Source organism: Pteropus medius, unplaced genomic scaffold (genome assembly GCF_902729225.1).
Source record: "Pteropus medius unplaced genomic scaffold, Ma_sr-lr_union100, whole genome shotgun sequence".
In the NCBI taxonomy this organism is placed as follows: Eukaryota; Metazoa; Chordata; class Mammalia; order Chiroptera; family Pteropodidae; genus Pteropus; species Pteropus medius.
Genome location: NW_024340849.1, coordinates 35915951 through 35931100, shown reverse-complemented (window position 1 = coordinate 35931100; position 15150 = coordinate 35915951). Strand labels below are relative to the sequence as shown.

Sequence of the window (15150 nt, the reverse complement as noted above, 5' to 3'; positions counted from 1 at the left end):
AAACAACCCTAGGATAGTAGGTACCATTGCTATTCTTGTTTTTTATTGACAGGAATCAGAGAGTTAGCAGGATTAAGTAACCTGCCTCAGGTCAACATTTAGTTGGTGTCAAAGAGAAGTAGGTAGGTGGGTTAGACTGAAACCCAGATTTACTAGAGGTAGGTGGGTTAGACTGAAACCCAGATTTACTAGAGCCTAGAGCTTTTATAACTGTGTTGCATTGCTTTAGTAATGGTAAATGTGAAATGAGACACCCATTATAATACCTATCATCGTAATATATATTTAAAATATATACTACTTTTAATTTCAGTCTGTACCAACCAGTGTTGTAACAGTTACTCCTGTAAAGCCGTCGAATACTGTAACTACCCTGAAGCCTTCAAGTTTGGGAGTATCACCCACCTCCTCAAATGAGCCCAGTCTCAAAGCAGAGAACTCAGCAGCTGCTCAGACAAATCTTTCTCCGGTAAGCTCTCACCTGTACCTTACATAAATACAGCTCTTTACAAATTTTCTTTAAAAAATTCTATTTTTTAGCTAACATTTGTGAATGTGTGTTTGTTTCTACTTCTATATTTAGACAATGCTAGAAAATGTGAAGAAATGTAAGAACTTCCTTGCAATGTTAATAAAACTAGCATGTAGTGGATCACAGTCCCCAGAAATGGGGCAGAATGTCAAGAAGCTGGTGGAACAACTTTTGGTAAGTTAATATTATAAATCTTGCAAGCTCTGTAAGAATCCATAGAGCACATTTTAAATGGGAAATAAATATTTTAAAGTGAGGTTTATTTTAAATAGATTTTTTTGATAAATTCTGCTTTTGCTTCTTGAAAGCTTTGTAATGATTATAAATTTTAGGCAAGTAATAGTATATTACTTTCTATATGCCAGTCATGCTTCTCTTAGCCTAAAAAGGGCCTTAAAGAAGGTTGACTGTTTGACCAGGTAAAAAGTTGTTACTAGAAGTATAAATGCCTGAAAGCCAGACTGTCAAAAAATAATAAATTATTATTATTTTTCTGTATGTCCAAACAACAAACTTTGGGACCTGTGGATGTAAGTTAACTTCCTTAAGTCTCAGTTTTATTTTCTATGAGATGAAACAAGTAAATGCGTTGACCTTTGAGGTTTTTTAAGTGCCAAGGAGCTGTGTCTTTGAGCTGCCAAATTCTGCACCCTTGGTTTCTTCTGTCTTTCAGATAAAATGCTTAAATACACTAAAAAAGCGGATGAAGGTGGAAATTAGCAAACATTGCATATTATATGCTTGACAAATATGTTGAGCATCTTCTTAAAAGCAAAACAAAAAAACTGAAGGCCCCCAAACCAAATAACTTTCTGTTTTCTACCCTAAGAAATTTAGGACTCCCGTGTCTTCATTTTTTAATTGTTCTTAACAGATTGTGATACAATAGCATTATTCAAGTTGCCAGCTCTACTCTTACTTTGCTTCCTGGGATCTTCAAAAAAAAAAATCGCTATTTATTCTGTGTGAATTTAAACATCTCTATTGTTTATGCTTATTCATTTCACAAGTGACATGGGAAAAAAATGCCCCCATTTAATGATGGACTTTATTAAGTGCAAAGCTCGTTATGTCTACAATCATGAATTATATACTATTCCTCTTTTAAAATATTTGTAGGCCTAAAAGTATTTTTCTTTCTCCCATCCTCAGGATGCAAAAATTGAAGCAGAGGAATTTACTAGACAATTGTATGTTGAACTCAAGTCTTCACCACAGCCTCACCTAGTTCCTTTTCTTAAGGTAGTGTTATGTGTTCCTTTGAAGAAATTCTTTGGATTAGATAAAAGTAATTTAAAACCTGAATATTTCAATTATATGTGAAGATAACACTGTAGTAAAAACCGTTCAATATTGTTGTAATCTGTAAATCCTGTTGATCATATTCTTTGGATTGGAATACATTGGGAAAACAGAAGTAACATCTCATTCATGGATATAACTTGATTATACTTTTTAATGCTTGTATATGCAAAGACCTTGACAGTTTTTAAAAAGAAGGTTTTCTGCTTTGTCCTAATGACTCATATTCTCTTAGAAATAATAAGCCACACAGTGCCAAATTTGGTGGAAAGGCTGTTATTTTAAAAAATAATTTATATTGTTGATAGGCATATCCTTTAAGATTTATTGAACTAAATAGAATTTTGATGGAGAACAATAATTTTGATAACAAGAATTTGGTTTGGCAGACTAAATATATATTTAGATACTCAGAAGCTGAAAAGAAATCTAATTAAAATTTATAAAGACATTAAAGACCTGGGACCATAATGAACCAAAGACATACCATAGATTTTTAAATAATGGAATGCGGAGTTGCCTTTAGAAAAATTAGGCTTAATTATCTAGGGGAGATGAAAGGGGCTTCATAGTAGAAAACTTCTTTTGGATGTGTCATGAAAAAAGAGTGGGAAAAGAGTTGGGGCACCACTCCATTTTCAGTACATATGAAAATATTGGAAACCGTCACCACCAGGGTGACCACATTGATTAGGAGGGTGCCAGTTATATGATATGAAGTGTGGCTAAAGAAACTTGAGAATGTTTTAGCCAGAGAAGACTTGGTCTGGGAAAGGGAAAGTTAAAGGGTCAGCATAATACCTAACATCAAATGATTAGTGCCCTGTTTTTGGGTGACCCTCTTGATTGAGAAGTTAGAGGCAGTTCTTCCTTGGGTCCATTTCAGTGCAAATGTTGTTCTCTGAGCCATGAACATGACACTGACATTGATGGCTCTTTTGAGTTTATTTCATACTCACTAAAGACACCATGGGGAAATTAGTAAGCACCTACTATGTGTCAGCTCCTTTGCTAGATACTTTATTTTTGTTTGCACTTAATTTTCATATCAGATTTTTGAGAATAGGTGCTAGGTAGTATTTTCCATTTTGGAGATGAGAAAACTGATTCAGATAACTAACTTTTGATTAACTTTGGCCAGTGATCAAGAGTTAATATAGACATACTTTTTTTTATTGTCTCTTTAATAAAATCTTAATACTTTTAACATTTCTTTCCAATTGTGTTTTTCTCAGGACCCCTTCATCTTAGATTTCTAGCTTAAGTTTAATTAATCAAATCACTTCATTTGTCATGTATTACCAAAGCAGCTTATTTGCTACCATTTTTAAAGTTTGAAAAAAGATTATGAGACGCTTTCTTACTTTCCTTTGTTATATTTTAAAACCTCTTATAAGAATTCTATCAACCTCTTTTGATAAAAGAAGTAAAGGAAGTAACTAAAAGGAAAGAAAGAAGAACAATAGTTCTCATTTGCTTCTTAAATAAAAGTGGTCTAACTGAATTTAAGTGTCAAAACAAGGAAATCTTTCAAATAGCCCGTAAATATGCCAAAAGATAATGTACTATCTACCTACTTTTCCATCTTTTCTTTTCTTAACTCAAAAACAAATCCCAACAATGAAAAGGCAGAACCCTCTACTGTTTAGTTTGAACTATCTTTAACTCTTTCACCAGGATACAAAGATAAGCACCAACTTAAAATCCTGTCAGAAAATATTCTAGATCATTAAGAAAATTGACTTTGTTTGTATTAACTTTGACGTGAAGCCTATTTCTATCAAAAGTTTGAAAGTTACTTAACAAAAACTTTATAGACATTTATAGATACTGAAGTTATTAGTGGTCTATTGGGTTCAGATGAACAGAAACAAGTGAAAAAGTGCTTTATTTTAACAAATTGATTTTCAGATATACAAAATAAGGTTGATACTGAGACATAATTTCAAATTGAAAAATAAAGCACTTTTGGGCTTTAAGTTGATTGTATCTTGAATATTGATAGAATATAAGTAAGTGATATCAGATCTCTGCAACTGAAACACTTGATATACTTTTTTTTTTTTTACTAGTAGCTAATTTGTTTAGTTACCAATGTTTTTTCTTCCTCCCCTATTTCTAGAAAAGTGTGAGTGCCTTACGACAACTCATGCCTAACTCCCAGAGCTTTATTCAGCAGTGTCTTCAGCAGACTTCTAACGAGGTAGTCATTGCTACCTGTACCACACCAGTAACAACTTCTTCTGTGGTGACAACAGTTTCCTCAATCCAGTCTGAAAAACCTATCATTGTTTCTGGAGCAACAACTCCCAGAACTGTGTCAGTGCAAACTCTGAATCCGCTTGCTGATCCAGGGGGAGCAAAAACTGGAGTCGTGACACTTCATTCTGTAGGTCCAGCTGCTGTACCAGGAGGAACAGCTGGAACTGTTTTGCTTCAGACTCCAAAACCGCTTGTGACATCTGTGCAAAATACAGTTACAGCAGTCTCACTTCAACCTGAAAAACCAGTTGTCTCTGGGGCAGCAGTAACGCTGGCCCTTCCGTCAGTAACTTTTGGAGAAACTTCAGCAGCAGCTATTTGTTTTCCACCTGTGAAACCTGTTGTTACTTCAGCTGGGACATCTGATAAGCCAGTCATTGGCGCACCAGTCCAAATCAAACTCGCACAGCCGGGCTCCATTCTTTCACAACCAGCTGGTATTCCACAGGCAGTTAAAGTCAAACAACTAGTGAGTAACATTTTATTTCTTCCTTAATTTCTTATTTTGAAATTTTGAAACATTCGGAAAATTGGCAAAACTAGTAAAATGATCACTTGTGTACTCTTGACTGCGACCAGTCATTAACGTTTTACCACATATGTTTTGTCTTTCTTTATATTCACATATATGCACACATACACATAATTTTTTCCTTGAACTATTTGAGAGCTGATTGCAGAAATCATGACATTGCATCCTTAAATACTGAGTATCTCGTAAGGAAAAGGATGTTTTTTTAATGTAACCACAACATACTTATTATCACACATGAGAAGTTAATACTGGTACAGTATGTATTTCTCCAGTTGTCCCAACAATGTCCATTATAGCAGTGGTCCTGAACTTTTTTGAAACCAAGGGCCAGTGCTCCTGTGAGAATCTAATGCCTGATGATCTGAGGTGGAGGTGAGGCGGTGATGCTAGCACTGGGGAGTGTCTGCAAATAAAGATCAAGCTTCACCGGCTTGCTGCCACTCACCTCCTACTGTGCTGTCCAGTTCCTAACAGGCCACAGATGGGTATGGTTCATGGCCTGGAGGTGGGGACCCCTGCTTTATAGCTTATTTTTTTTCAGATGTTGTTTCTAATAAGAAATTGCGTATTATGTTTGTCATTTCTCTGTAGGCTCCTTTAATATAGAACAGTTCCCTAGTCTTCTGTGATTGCTCATTATGTTGTAATATTTTAAGTTCCCAGGGTGGTTATTTTGTAGAATGTTCTTTATTTTGTTTTGTCTGATTGTTTCCTCAAGATTAGATTCAGATGAAATATTTTTGGCATGTTTCTTACAAAGGTGATATTATGGTGACATTTCTTTTAAAAAAAAAATGTGCTGAGGGGAGAGGGTGATAGTGAAAGGAGTAGAGGAGTAAGAAGTTGTGTTTCCTAAATTTGGTAGATTGGGAGGTTCTTGTGTGAAAGGAGTGTTTAGAACATTCTACTTTATTCAAGACAAGACAAGTTTTATCAGAAGATTATGAAAGTATTGAGAGATAGTACCTGGTGAATTAAAAATCATGTTTTTTTCAGTAGAGTTCTTCTCTACCTTATACTATGAAAGAGCCAGCTGTTTTGATCTTTGGTGATGGCCTTTCTTCTCTAAGCTTTCAGGTTAAAAGCTTTGTTTTGAGTCTATTTTTGTTTATCCTGCTTTTTGGAAGAGTAAAATCTGAGTAAACTTCCCATTCTTGTTTGGTCAGAGGAAGAGGTAGCTAGCATCTGTGGGTGACTGTTTTTGAAAGAGAGAGGGCAGCTTTGGGTGTAGAATGAAAGGAAGAAGATGAATTTGGACAGTCATCAAACTCTTGGGTAGATAGGAGATAATAGTCATTTCCTGGGTGTTTATCTTTTTTCACTCCTTCTTGCTCTGGGTCCGATTTTCAAATGGAGAAGAAATACACCTGCTTTGCAGAGTTTTTCTTGGGTGTCTGAATTTAGTCTTAGAGATGAAACATTTTTAGAAGCAATGATTCTTAAACATTGGTCTGAACAGCCAGGTCTGGGAACCAATGAAACAGAGTAATTGCCCCAAGGAAAGGCCTCTTTTTGGTACCGCTGAACAGAAGTGAAATCCTTTTTCTGGGTCATAGCTAATTCTTGAATCAGTTTTAATCTTTATTGAACATCTGTAGCATATCGATTCCTGAAGTGAAATAATGCTTTATAGCTACGTAGAATTTTAAAAGCATGTCATGTATGTACTACAGATTTTAAAATAATTTTGTGATACCAAAAAGGCAGGGAGAAAACTTAAGAGTCTGGAAATTTTAAGTAACTCATCTGCTGACTGGCACTAAACAAGTAATGAATCTCGGACTAGAACCCAGTGTGTTTCCCATTAGGTTATAGTGATAATGGCAAGAACTTCTAGGTTTCTGGAGTATCCTGAAACAGAAAGCTGTCCAGTTATAATATCTTGACAGCATTTGCGTTTTGTAGGTTTGACTTTTTATACATTAGAAACAATTTTAATCAAGAAAAAATGTAATAGAAACCCAATGGTAAATTTTAGGGATTTTTTTTAACTTGGTACATTCATTCTGAAAAGAGTGTGGAGAAATTTATTTGTGAACTCTGCTTTCTTGTTTGGCTTTCGTTTCAATTTTAGTCAACAAATTTAATGTCAGTATTCATACCTTCCTATTTAAAATGGCAAAAGCCAGAGCAGGTAGACACTGAATGAAGATGCATTGTAATCTGTTTTACAACAGATTTTTACCTGGGGCACAAAACAACATAAGCTCTTCTGTATGGCAATGTCACAGAGAGGGTTGAACTAGGACATTCTTTCAAATCAACTAATTTAGAAAATGAATATTATTCAAATTTAAATTAATGTTTCTTGAGTAATTTAAGAATATCATCAGTGAATCCATTATAAACCATAGCCCATTGTAATCCTAGGACTGAGTGAGGAGGAAAACACTCAGGGTGTTAGAAACATAAGAAAGTATTCAATGTAGCTTAAAAGAATTATGGCAAATAATTATTTGGGAATTGCCACGCTGGATCAAATCTGTGGTCCGTGCAACTCAGATGCAGTCTCCAAAAATGGTCTGAAGATACAAGTATGGCTGCCTTGTTCAATGTTAGGTTTAAAATTTGTGTAATTTATTTCCTTTGATAACTGATCATGAATTTAAAAATTTCCTCTTAATACTTTTTTCTAGCTTGTACTAGTTTTTCTGGAGAATTGTATAGATTTTCTGCCTTCTGGCTAAGACATTTAATACCACAATTTCAAGTTATAAGAATCCTCTCAATCTACTATTTCAGGGTTTAGGTTAATGTACAATTATTATTTATGAAGTTATACATTTTTATTCCAAATTAAAGAGACAGCCTACCCTTTTTTTTTTAATTTAGATTTATCACTACATGTTATCTCATTGATTATTGTGTATTATTCTCTGGGGATCTGCTAAATGTTTCATCAAGTAAATTAACTAGAATTGCTAATAGTTTCTTCAGGTGTTTTTATTTTGTACCAGTAGTTCAGCGTTTGTATACTTTGGTCCCCAAATGCTCGAATTGTTGAAATATGGACCTAAATCAGTAGTTCATGGATTACATGTAAGAATCTGGTTCTTATAAATGGTTAATCTTATTGATTATCAATTCTGGTGTAGTTGCTATATGATGTTACTACTCTGACTAAATGTTGATCTTAACATTTGTTTAAGGTTAATGAAGGAAAATGGAGGAATTGGATTCTAGTCTATAAAATTCTAGTCTGATAAATAATAAGTTGAAACTTTGAGGAGTTTCAATGCTTAAAAGTTTTCCTTAGGATATTTGTGAAAAAACTTGTGATTGAGCAAAAGCTAAATTTAATTTAAATTAAAAACTGTCATCTTAATTAAATTTAAACTTAATTAGCAAAATAATTTAATTTAGAAAAGCTAAATTTTAATTTCAGTCTGCTAAGTTTTAAAATTAAATTTTGGTAAATTTCAGTACTAATTTTACCACATAAAATATAAACAACAAGCCTCTCAAATCCATAATGTGTGAATAAATTCATGAATGAGAAAGTTAATTAAAAATTCTTGGTCTCTGTTTTTGGAAAAAGGGCAGATCGTTTTATAGAGTAAATTGAATTTTATTACTCTTAGTAATCTTGTATTTATATATCACTTGAACATCTTTAAGAATAATTTATACTTGGAATTACAGCAGGAGGTTTTAATATTGTCATAGATATTTTTTCTTATTTGATAAATAGTGCCCAAGTGCATTCAGTAATCATTCTCTGAATATTATTGTTCTGTGAATATAAGAAAAACAAATAATTATTAGTGCATTATTAATGTGACAATTTTCCATTTCATTATATTGAAGTAAAACTGATACTCTAAAATAAATTGACCAAGAATATTAGAAAAATTTTTATTGCATCATATTTTTTTCTTGTACCTAATTATTTTGAAGTATGGGGAACCATTAAAGAATTTTCAAGAAATACATTTTTATATGAAGTGCTCTGTGAAACTTAACTTTGCTGATTATCTCTGTCTTTATTTCTTGCCAGATAAAGAGAAATATTTTTAAAGTATAAATTTTAGTCTCTGATTATGCAGGTAACCAGTATTTTCATTAGAGAAATTGAAATAAAAATTAAGTAGGGAAAGAAAACAAAGATCATTCGTTGTTTTATTGGCTCAAATAGTTCACTCTCAGTTTCATATTGGACTGACCTGACCTACTAGCATCCAGAGTTAAGCAGTTTATCTTTTTTCTTTCTTTTTTTTGCATTCTGTAAAGAGTGAGGAGGAGAGGTGAAATTCAGTTGTTGATGTAATCACTTCAATAGGGCTAGTGAAATGTTTGATGATGAAAGAGGTTGAATCCAAGTAAGGCCTACCCTTTATCTGCTATATGTAATTAAGAGTTGCATAGAAAATTCTTCACGGGCCATAATTTAATCAGAGTTTTATGTAATAGTCTTAATATATAGGTAAATACTAGTTTATTTAAGGAGTATATGTATATTTTTAGTTTGATAATATATAAAATACATATATTTTATATACATAAAGATATACATATATTTTTAGTACATTAGAATTTATGGAAAATAAACTAGAGGTAATATTTATATATATATCAGGTATGTGTCTTATTTTTGCATTATTCAAGAGAATGTTTTACTATGAAAATTTTCAAACATAACAAAGTTGAAGTTTATAGTGAACACCCAAATACCAACCACCTAGATTCTACTGTTTACAGTTAGTATACGTGATTTATTATTTCTTTATCCAGACATCAATCATCTTAATTTTTTGATACATTTCAAAGACTTCTTCCTAAATAAACCTGCGCATCATTAACTTAATTTTTTTTTAGATAAAATTTACATATAATGACATGCATAAATTTTAAATGTATCATTGGATAATTTTCAATAGTGAATACTTGTGTGTAACTCAAACCCCCTGTCAAGATATAGTATATTATCATTACCTTGAAGTTCCCTGTATCCCTTCCCAGACAGCTACCACCCCTATTCCTTCCGAAGCAATGGCTCTTCTGATAATTTTCTCCCACGGATTAGTTTTGCTTGTTCTAGAACTTCATATAAATCAAATCATACAATAAACACATTTAAATTTTTTTAAACAGAAATTATAGGTTCTTGATTTGAAGCAGCATTTACTAATTCCTTTAAGAGCTGGCAATATAATTAAAAATTCATTTGAGCAAATTTTGAAAAGTGTTTAGAAGGCCTTTTAAATTAAAGAAACAGCATATTCTGAGGGCATGCAAATAAATTTCAACTCCCACTGCAGGATTTTACTTGAACTCTGTGTTAAGAGATATTCTGAGGCTGGATATGGGTATATAGAAGTGCTGAAGATAAGGAACACATTGGCTGTTCCTGAGAAATAGGTTGCAACCAACATGTTTTTATTTCCTCACTTTTATGCTACAGTTTCTTTTAGTTGGAACCCTCTGTTTTCTAGAACTCAGCCTTTAGTAAGTGCATGCCAGTAATCACATATCAAATATTATATAGAAATTAAAGGAGATACTACCCTTGATTCTAGTAACTTTGAGTGCATATACTACTTGAGTTATTTAGCAATAAGTATTTGAGTGCTGTGTATTTATGAATAGGGTAGTGTTAATAGTCATTCAGATGATCAGTGATGGAGATTCAAGATTGTTTATCCCAGCTCAGAACTTTGTGATATGTATAAATATTACATACACACACACACACACACACACACACACACACACACACACACACACACACACACACACACACACACACCTTATTAAACTGGCACATTTGCCTCCCACACCTGCGTGACTTTGACCCTGATTGGGCAACAGGCTGAGCTATGAACAGCCCTGGATGCTTATTGGCACCGAGGCTAACCTCCCAAATGTATTCTGTGCTGGGGTGGAACAACCAGCACCAAGTCCAGTGGGCATCACCTTTCTTGCCTCACACCTCTACCCCTTGTGCCTGGTTCCAAGAGTGTGGAGTCCCGCCCCCTCTCCACCTAAGGAGTGTGCCTCCAAGCTATTATATTTTTGAGTACCTATCAAAAGTGGTATTAAGACTAACTCAAATTTCTAATAATATTTTATTACTATCTTTTATAATTAAAATACTGAAAAGAATACCTAGTAAAAGATATCAAGAAAGAAAATGTGAACAATAAGGAAATAAACCAGAGTTGTCAGGAGTAGTTTTGTTGAATTTCTTTCTGAATGCGTAAATGAGACTGTGAATGTATCTATTATTTTGCAGAATTTAAATCTTAATAGTATATAAATATGATCTCAACTCGTTGAAATATATCATGGCTTTTAAGAGTTCTTTCCCTCGAGTCTGTTCTCATAGAGTGATGGCAAATGAATTATTACAACTTGTATTTCTTCTCTAGGGATATTAGTTTCTTACAGGGTTATTTACTTGTGCATTCTGAGTTTCTTGTGAGTTAATTTTGTTTAGTGATACACACCAGATTTTAAATTTTATTTACAAAAAATTAAAGTGTAGATAAATTGTACTCTCAAAATTCTATTCAAAAGTCTATCTCCTGGCTCTTTTATATTAGCCACATATGAGTTTAAGGACTTACAAATAGTTCATTCTCAGTAGCTGGCTCAAATATGTTTTTCTTTGAAGTGAAAAAAATGAAGTTCTACTATTTTGTTTTTTCTTCTTTGAAGCTAAAAATAAGGCCCCACCATTACCTTAATTTCTCTTCCTTCGTCCCCAACACTCAGCCTCTGGATTTCTTGAACTGTTATTTTGGAGAATGCCTTCAGCATTGTCATTTTTCAGATAACTTTTTAAAATAGCCCATTAAAAGTCCTATCTTTTGGAGTTATATTTTGAAATATTTATAGGTAAAAAAGATATATCTGGGATTTGCTTTAAAATAATTGAAGGTAGTGAGGAAGTAGGTGGAAATATAGATGAAACAAAATTGGTCAAGAACTAATCATTATTGATGCTGGGTAATAATGGTATAGGTAGTTTTATTTTATTGTTTCCTCTACTTTTGTATATGTTTGAAATTTTTCATAATAAGTTAAAAAATGAAAATAGTATGCATGTGGAGGTTTAAGTCGGGCACTATGTAACACAAATTTAAATTCCACTCTAAAAAATAACTGTGAGAACTCATGTTTTTTGCTTTAATAAGATGATTTTGCTACATTCAAATTTAAATTTTAAGTAGGCTTTCTTATGCTAAGTTGAAGGTATATTTACAGTTAGATGAGCATAATCATTTGTTCTATTGTTACAACTGAAATGTTTTTCTTTCCTAAAGCAGGTTTGGTTGAATAACTATAATGATAGTTTTCATTGTTTCAGGTAGTCCAGCAGCCTCCAGGAGGCATTACAAAACAGTTGACAGCCTTGTCCCATTCCTCAGCATTGACCATTCAGAAATCCGGACAGAAGATGCCAGTGAGCAGTGCTATACCTACCAGTCAGTTTACTCCAGGTACACTCTGACTCATCCCTGTCCCATCACACTGGATTTGAAACATGATGGGGTTTTGTACTCTTTTTTATTGTTATATTAAGAGAAATTTGGTCATTTAAGTTGCGACCTATGAGAAGAGACTGAAAGATAAGTATATTACAATTCTTTGTTCTTTAATATAACCACTTTTTAAGGGGTATATGTTGTTTTAGAATAAAAGAAGCAACTATTCACGGTATTTGTAATTAGATAAAATAATCTAGTAGTAAATAAGTACCTTTAACTTATAAAATTTGCTATAGCCTTATTTCTTTTTAAAATGTACTTATTTAAGTTTGGAAATTAGTCTCACACATAAAATTTAGAGGTTTTGTGTTTTTAAAGTCTACCAATATAAATGATAATGACGTTTCTGTCACATTTTCTGCATAATATTTTTATAATGCTGATAATTCTATAGACAATTTAAAGACTGAAGGTCTTAATTTTAGTAGACGATTTCTTGTGCAGGAAATTGTCGTGTTTGAATTTGAACATAGTTCTAGGACAGTTTGAAATTTTCTTTGATTATCTATGTGTATTAAAAGCTGTTATCCTGAAATTTTCCTAATGTGGCATGATTTTTTTTTTTAATCCCGCTTTTCTCTTTCTTTTGTTTTTATAGCTTCCATTCTAAAGCAAATTACCCTTCCAGGAAATAAAATTCTGTCACTTCAAGGATCTTCTATTCAGAAAAATAAAATAAAAGAGAATGGAACAGCATCCTTCAGGTAAAAATATAGTTAAAACTTGATTTGGTTTAAGAAGGTAATATTTGAAAAAACAAAAGAAATGACAGATTATAGATAAAGCTGCTGTAAACATTTAAGTATAGATTTTATGTGAACATAGCGTCACATTTCTCTGTGGTAATATCTAGGAGTATGATGGCTGGGTCATTAGATAAGTGAATGTTTAATTACAGATGGTCCTGGATTTACTACAGTTCAGTTTATGATTCTTTGACTTTATAGTGGTGTGAAAGCTATATGCATTCAGTAGAACCCATACTTCGGATTTTGAATTTTGATAATTTCCTGAGCTAAGCAATATACCCTGTGATACTCTGGTGATGCTGAGCAGTAGCGGTGAGATGATTTTGCCCAATTGTGGGCTAATGTAAGTGTACCAAGCACATTTAAGGTAGGCTAGGCTAAGCTATGATGTTCAGTAGGTTAGGGATATTAAATGCATTTTCTACTTGAGGGTTTCAATTTATGATGAGTTTATTGGGACTTAACCCCGTTGTAAGTTCAAGAGCATCAATATTTAAGAAACTATCACACTGATGCAGGACAGGGTACATTTTCCCGAGTGTGGGACAGGGGAGACCAAGCACTGTACTGAGATTAGAAGAGGGTCCTTTGGCGGAGATGGTGGAAAGAATTCAACACACACACCAGAGTTAGAATCAAAAGGAAAGTTTATTAGAAAAGGGATAACACTCCACAGAGTGTGGTCTCCTCTCAGAGGCAGAGAGTGAGAAGGACAGAGTAAAGGCACTGAGAGGGACCCTGAGTGTTAAAGGAATTCAGTTTATATGTCATTCTTTACTTCCCATTTCCTTTGATATGGACATACAGTGAGGAAGGGAAAGAGTATTTACCATGAAAAGGTAAAAATGTAGAGTAAAAGCCCTGCTGGCAGTTCCCAGCCTTTAATCCTTAGATTCCCCATGGTTTTAGCCATAGGGAATGACTCTGTTGGTTCCTGCTTCCCCTTCACAGGTGTGGGGAATGGGTTGTTAACAATCCCAGCAGAAATCTTCCTTTGCTCTGAAGGTGTCCTCCTGGCCTGGCTGCAGAGCTGATCAGCATATTGCAGTCTCTGATCGTGGCTTGACTAACATTTTTAATTGTCTTTCCTCCTCTCTACATTAAAACTGTTTACCAAAGGGACTGTACCTTTTGTATTCCCACCAGCAATGATGAGAGTTCCAGTTGCTCTCCAATCTTCTCAACGCTTGGTATTTTAAGTTCTTTTGATTTTTTCTGCTTTAATAAGTGTGTAGTGGTTATTATTATTGTGGTTTTAGTTTTAATTTGTATTTTACTAATGACTAAAGATGTTAAACATCCGTTTTTGTGCTTATTTACTATCCATATATCTTCTTTGGTGAAGTGTATGTTCAAATCTTTTGCCCATTTTTCTTTATTGAGTTGTTTGTTTTCTTCTGGTTGAGTTTTTAGAGTTCTTGTATATTCAAGATCCAAGTCCTTTGCCATATAAGTGATTTGGAAATATTTTGTGTTGTGTTTTGTCATTCTCTTACCAATGTCTTTCACAGAGCAAAAGTTTCTCATTTTGAAGTCCATTTCATTAATCTTATCTCTTGTAGGTTATGCTTTTCATGTTTTATTTAATAAATGTTTATGTAACCCAAGATTACAAAGATTTTCTCCTTTGCTTTATTCTAGAAGTTTTACAGTTTTAGTTGTCCTTCTTTTATTGATATTCTTTCATTTCCACTTATTAACGATATGAAAATTAATGTGCCAATACTACTTTCTTCTTTCTCTACCTTCTCCAGTTTTTATTTGCATTTTTTTTCACAGCATATAAATATTTGTACAATAGTCTTTCCTCCTCATCATTCCTACCTACATTTTCATTGTGGATCTTTGATTATATTAAAATATTCAACTTTGGTCTTTTCTCTAAAGTTTCCTCAGTCATCTGTTGGTTGGTTGAAATTTCATCTACTCAAGAAAAGACTCATTGGTGTAGAATTTCCTAAGTTACTGTACATTAAAAACAGTTTTTCAGTATCCTTGATACTTGAAGTACAGCTTGGCTGGATATGAAATTAACACTTTCTGCATTGCATTAAAAAAAATGCTCCATTATTTCCTTGATTTGTATGTCGTTTTAATTTATTTGATCTTTTTTTCTCTGAAGTCTTTGAGAATTTCTTTACCTTTGAAATCTAATAGTTTTATACTAGGATATGTTGTTAAATATTGATCATTCTACATTAATTTTCCCAGGTTTCCAGTTGAATCTTTTAATGTGTAGACTGTGGTATTTTGAAATTTCTGGAAAATTTGCTTGGATTA

The 15150-nt window shown here is 33.1% G+C and overlaps 1 protein-coding gene across 3 annotated transcripts in view; it reads left to right on the top strand.

Moving 5' to 3' along the window:
• TAF4B (TATA-box binding protein associated factor 4b) overlaps positions 1–15150 on the top strand; it is a 113320-nt gene that overhangs the window by 25641 nt on the left and 72529 nt on the right. For all 3 annotated transcript variants that reach the window (XM_039844009.1, XM_039844007.1, XM_039844008.1), the window contains 6 exons: positions 314–469; positions 584–706; positions 1685–1774; positions 3957–4565; positions 11941–12073; positions 12720–12825. In XM_039844009.1, coding sequence (XP_039699943.1) covers positions 314–469; positions 584–706; positions 1685–1774; positions 3957–4565; positions 11941–12073; positions 12720–12825 — 1217 coding nt within the window. The remainder of the gene's footprint in view (positions 1–313; positions 470–583; positions 707–1684; positions 1775–3956; positions 4566–11940; positions 12074–12719; positions 12826–15150) is intronic.